This window comes from Morone saxatilis, unplaced genomic scaffold, assembly GCF_004916995.1.
Source record: "Morone saxatilis isolate NCDOM2014 unplaced genomic scaffold, NCSU_SB_2.0 Contig15, whole genome shotgun sequence".
Lineage (NCBI taxonomy): Eukaryota > Metazoa > Chordata > Actinopteri > Moronidae > Morone > Morone saxatilis.
In genome coordinates, this window is record NW_023339707.1 from 1381086 (window position 1) to 1386167 (window position 5082).

General features: G+C 40.9%; 2 protein-coding genes across 2 annotated transcripts in view; one reads left to right on the forward strand and one right to left on the reverse strand.

Annotated features, from left to right (window-relative positions):
* haus7 (HAUS augmin-like complex, subunit 7) overlaps nucleotides 1-2426 on the forward strand; it is a 31202-nt gene extending 28776 nt beyond the window's left edge. Inside the window, exons 7-9 of the mRNA XM_035657167.1 lie at nucleotides 1100-1312; nucleotides 1400-1511; nucleotides 1864-2426. Coding sequence (XP_035513060.1) covers nucleotides 1100-1312; nucleotides 1400-1511; nucleotides 1864-1925 — 387 coding nt within the window. The 3' untranslated portion in view covers nucleotides 1926-2426. The remainder of the gene's footprint in view (nucleotides 1-1099; nucleotides 1313-1399; nucleotides 1512-1863) is intronic.
* Nucleotides 2427-2907: 481 nt separating this feature from the next.
* On the reverse strand, nucleotides 2908-3732 carry mrpl49 (mitochondrial ribosomal protein L49). Its single transcript, XM_035657168.1, has one exon. The coding sequence runs from the start codon at nucleotides 3705-3707 to the stop codon at nucleotides 3162-3164; it is 546 nt and encodes a 181-aa protein (XP_035513061.1). The 5' UTR covers nucleotides 3708-3732; the 3' UTR covers nucleotides 2908-3161.
* Nucleotides 3733-5082: the final 1350 nt, after the last annotated feature.

Consider the following 5082-nt stretch of genomic DNA (forward strand, 5'->3'; position numbering starts at 1 on the left):
GGCTCAAAAATTTCCTACTTTTCAGATGAAGTGAATTTTTCATTCATTTTTGGGAATTGCAAAGGGTTTCCCAGGAGTCTGGAGGAGAGTGGAGAGGCCCACAGAATCCAACGTTGCTTGTAGTCGAGTGTTTTGAAGTTTCCACATCAGCTGATGAATTTGGGGAGCCATTCACTCTACTGGTTGTTGCGTCCACTGGTTTTTTTTTCTGAACAGTTCCACATCAACGCAGGCTCTACCAGGACATTTTTTAGGACACTTCATGTTTCTTATGGCTTGACAAGCTTTATGGAGGATTGCTGATTTGCATTTTTCCAGCAGGACTTGGCACCTGCCCACACTGCAAGCTTACCAAAGCTGGTTCAATTTTGCCATGGCCTACTGTTGCTTGACTGGCCAACAAACTGGCCTGGACCTTTGAACCCATAATATCTATAGGTTATTGTCAAGAGGAAAAGGTGAGAGACACCAGACCCAACAATGCAGATGACCTGAAGGCCGCTATCAAAGCAACATGGGCTTCCATTACACCTCAGCAGTGCCATACTTCTCAGAAGCCTGACATTTGTGTTTAAAATATCCTTTTTTTTTTATTGATCTGTAATATTCAAATTTTCTGAGACACTGAGTTTTGGGTTTTCATTATCTGTAAGCCATAATCATCAAAATTACAAGAAATACAGGCTTGAAATATTTCACTCTATGTGTAATGAATCTATATAATATGAGTTTCACCTTCTGAAATTATTGACAAAAAATATTTTGATTATATTTATTTTATTTTGATTTGAATTTTTTGAGCTGTACCTGTAAACTGCGTTCTTGTATTGTTTGGACTGATGCCACCACAAACTTCTACTGTGCTTAGTTCTCACAAAAGGGCGTGTGGTCATAGGAAAGTGACATAGAAACGAAGTGTCCATGCTAAATTACTAGCAGTTGAATTATTATATTATATATTTGTTGCACTCAGAGCTATTTTGCTTAATGTTCTTCGGATCAGTAATATTTTTTTTATTATTATAATGCACAGGCTACCTGTAGAGTTGGCTTGACGTCATGGTAGTAATGAGTGCTATGTGTTTGCTCTGCTCCTTAGTGTGAATTCCTGAACAATGCGGCGCAGAGTCCCAGCACTTTCTCTCCAAGCTCACTTCGCGTGGCAGCGTGTGACCTCCAGCAGCTGATGGCTACTTTCAGCCATGTTTTCGAAACAGACTTGAAGACTTACTGCAGTAGAGAACCCCCAAGCTTCAGCACAGAGACCGACGTCTTCCAGAGAGTACACCAACTGCTGCTGGCCTTCATCACGGTACTTATATGCAGAAAATGGGTTCTGACGTGCAAAAATCTGTCTGACCTGTAAAAACAAGTCATACTCTTTCTCTTTTTTTCTCAGGAGTTAGAAATGCTAAAGGAAGTATCAGAAGCCTCTGTGTCTACGCAGGAGGAAGTAAACCGGCTACAAACGCGGCCTTGCTACCGGAGCCGAGGAGATGAGCTTACTTTACGTAAATGAATAATCTCTTTCACATGCACACTCACACATACTTAATTAAAGCGGACTTATTATGCTTCTCTTCTTCTGTCATCGTGTTACAATGTGGGATGTTGTTGTTAAATGAGACCAAAGTGTCAAGTAATGTAACGTAACATGTAAAAGCAATCAGTTAATCTTTCTATGTAGTTTATGTTTACCAGATGAAATGCATTATATTTAGATCCATGCAGTGTTATACATCCTTGCTAATTAGACCTTTTGGGTGTTAATAAGAACTTTGAATGGTGAATTATGCAGTGGGGTCTCACTAGCACAATAGGTAACCTAAGTAGGTAATATTTGTCTTTTGCTTTTCTTTCCAGAGGACCAACTGGAGGAACTTAGCAGGCGAATTAGAGACTTTTTCTCCCTGCTTCATTCCTGATGGGCACAGACACTGGCCAAAAAGTTCCTGATGTGAGCAAAGCTCTTAAAATGATGCAGTAATAATGGGAGGAGTGGTTGTATTAAAACTTTGAACAGAACTTATCTTTAATTTCACAAACGACAAGTGGCAGCCACTGTCCTTCAGACATTTCAGCACAGCTCATCTTTCTGTAAACTCATACTGTTTGATGGAGTCATCCTGTAATTCTAACTTCAGCATGACTGAGGTGTTGCTTGATCATTCGCATCAAAATGTTGGCAATGTGTTCCATGTAATTAACATGATTGCTCTACAGAAATGATCAGAAAGATTTCAGTGGATGGGTGTTTTGTTGGGATAATTGTATAGTCAGAATTGAACATTCTTCCTTTTCATTTCTCACCCCAACTTGTATGGTTGTTTTTGTTATTATTGATGTACTCGTACTACGAACGATTTTCATATTGTATTACTGAATAAATGTAAATGTTTTAAACCTGTACTGTTATACCAACAGGCTTTCTATTCTCTGGTGTCATTTATTCCTTTTTTCCTCTTTCATTCTGTGATAATCTTCTAGGGCTGTAATAATGGTTGACAAGTTGACGCTTTTGATATACATGAGCAATTGTTTTGAATAGTTTATCCAGAACAGCCTTGGACAAAAGATGACACAAAGCTGGTGTCCTGCACATGTACCAATATACCAATGAACAGTAAACTACAAAATGACATCTGCTGTAATGACCTCAGTCTCAGCCAACTCAGTGGTCTGAGGCCACAGCATGATGGTCACTCCTCATGGACTGTGGCAACTATACATGTGGACACTGTTTTCATACATCTTATAATATATTTATGCATATATTGCACATAGATCTTAGATATTTTATTAGTATTAACTTTTACTTTCATTCATTTTCCATTCTATAAATCTCTGCTGATATTTGCTACCTAACATATTTCCCTGCTTTCTATCAGAGTAATAACACAACAGGTAGTCAGCTATGCTTTCATATTTAATGTCACATTCTTTAAACACAAGTATGTACACTGATTAACACCCTATGAATCCACAACTTCAGCATCTCTGGTATCAAAAGAAAAAGTTCAAAAAGGTAGCAGTAGTGGCACGCTGTCCTTCCATATGGGTGGAAATGAGTTTGAAAGTACTGTAGGACAATGTTTCAAGGTGCGGACACACAGCTCCCTGCCACCCTGTCCACGATGCTGTGATAGTCCTGGTCTCCTCAGTCAGAAGCCTTTGCTGGCCAACCATTCCTTCAGCTCAATGTCGAAGTGACCTTTGACCCTCAGGGTCATGGTGACCTCGTTGACCTGTGTAGGGAGCTCTTTTCCCGTCAACTTCTCCAGGTACTGCTTCACGTCCTTCTCCAGAGCCCAAATGTCCCCCTCCACCTTTCGTACGAGAGTTGTCTTGCGGCTGCCGTGGGTCAGGTCGGTGTAAACCGGGATGTTGTGCATGCGGGAGCGGCGGATCATGTAGGGCAGAGGCGGCGGGGAGTCTGCCGGAGGGGTCCAGCCAGACGGGGTGACACCGGCGTGTTCAGGCGGAGCGGGGACCCGTGACGGTGGGATGAGCCGCTCTACGAACTTGTATTCCTCCGTAGACTCTAATATCTCCGCCTTTTTTTCCTCTGGAGCAGCCTGACAGAGAAACCGCAGGCGGACAGCGGCGGCAGGAGGTCCCGGTATCCGGCTGTGGACACTGAAGGCTGCTGGCAGCGCCCTGCGGAGCACAGCGAACTGAAGGGTGAAGCAAGCCGCCATGTTGTGCATTGGTGTAAGGAGAACCGACCCGGAAATAGACAAGAACTTCCGGTAGCATTAGGATTTTTAGTTCGATTTAAAAAACAGACATATAAGTAAATATGCAAACAAGTAAGAAGGATGAACGAAAAATATAGATAGATAAATATAAACATGCTGGGGGACGACATAAATAAATAGAAAGTGACTTAAGTGAAAACTTTAAATTGGGAATACAGTCTCACAGTTTTAACTCTTATTTGTTATTGGCTTAATGGTATAATGGAGTATAATCACCTGGAGATAAAAATGCTTCTGTGTTTGTTCCCTTAGAATGAGCTGTTTTTATCTAAAGACACTGTGGGTCCTTCCACCAAGCTGAGTCCAGACTTGAGAACCACTGCGTTCCCTTTCTTTCTTAAAAACATGAAAGTGACGTTTTAAAAGTTACTAAGTAATGTTAAAGTTTGCACAAAAAAAGGAGATTGATCAGAAAATACTCTAATATAGAGTTGATCCTTCAAAAAACACATTTTCCAGTAAAAGCTCAAAGTTGACTTATAATATTATCAGTTTATGGGCATGTATACATTTCCAGAACAGATGGATAACATCAGAAGGCACAGTCAAAGCTTAAATCAATATAATTCTTCAATTGAACAAAGACCTAAGACAGTTTTCTTATTGAAATGTTATGTCAAGTAACATTTTCTGATAGTGCCACACACAGAGGAGACAGCATTGTACATCTTTACATTATTCTAAAACTGAAACCTTAAAAACATTTTTATTTATTCCTGATATTATTTTTTAGAAGCGAAGGGATGTGTTGCAGTGTGACTAAAGCGCCTATCAACTAGTTTAACACAGTGGGAGGGAGTCTTTTTAATGTGTGCAGCTGGAGGAGTTGTCTGACTTGTTGGTCCTGTCTACTCCCTCGTTAAAGACTGAAGCTCAGCACATAGCCTACTGTACACAGCAGCAGCAGCAGGACAGTTGGAGTTATCAGAGGGCAGAATGGACAGGGAGAACAGGCTGAACGGAGAGGACATGGCTCTGAATAAAGTGGGCGACATAGAGGTTAGTGACACAGAAACCCTCTTCCTCTACTCTTCTGGTCTGTTCTGTTCGGTTCTTTTCTGTTCGTTTCTCATCTGCTCTCTTATCTATGCAAAAATCTTCATTGAGGGCCTTGAATAGATCAATAGGCAAAACATATTGCATTGTATTGTATGATCAGTATCCCAGTAGGGTTGGCGGCTGGACGGATATATCTGCGATTGGCCGGCTGTTTTTGTCATTTTCTAATTTAATGGTCTGCCTCCGAAGAACGAGAGCTCAGTGACAGACATAAGCTCCATAGTAACATCACACCCACTGAGTCAATGAATAACTAAGAGGAAAA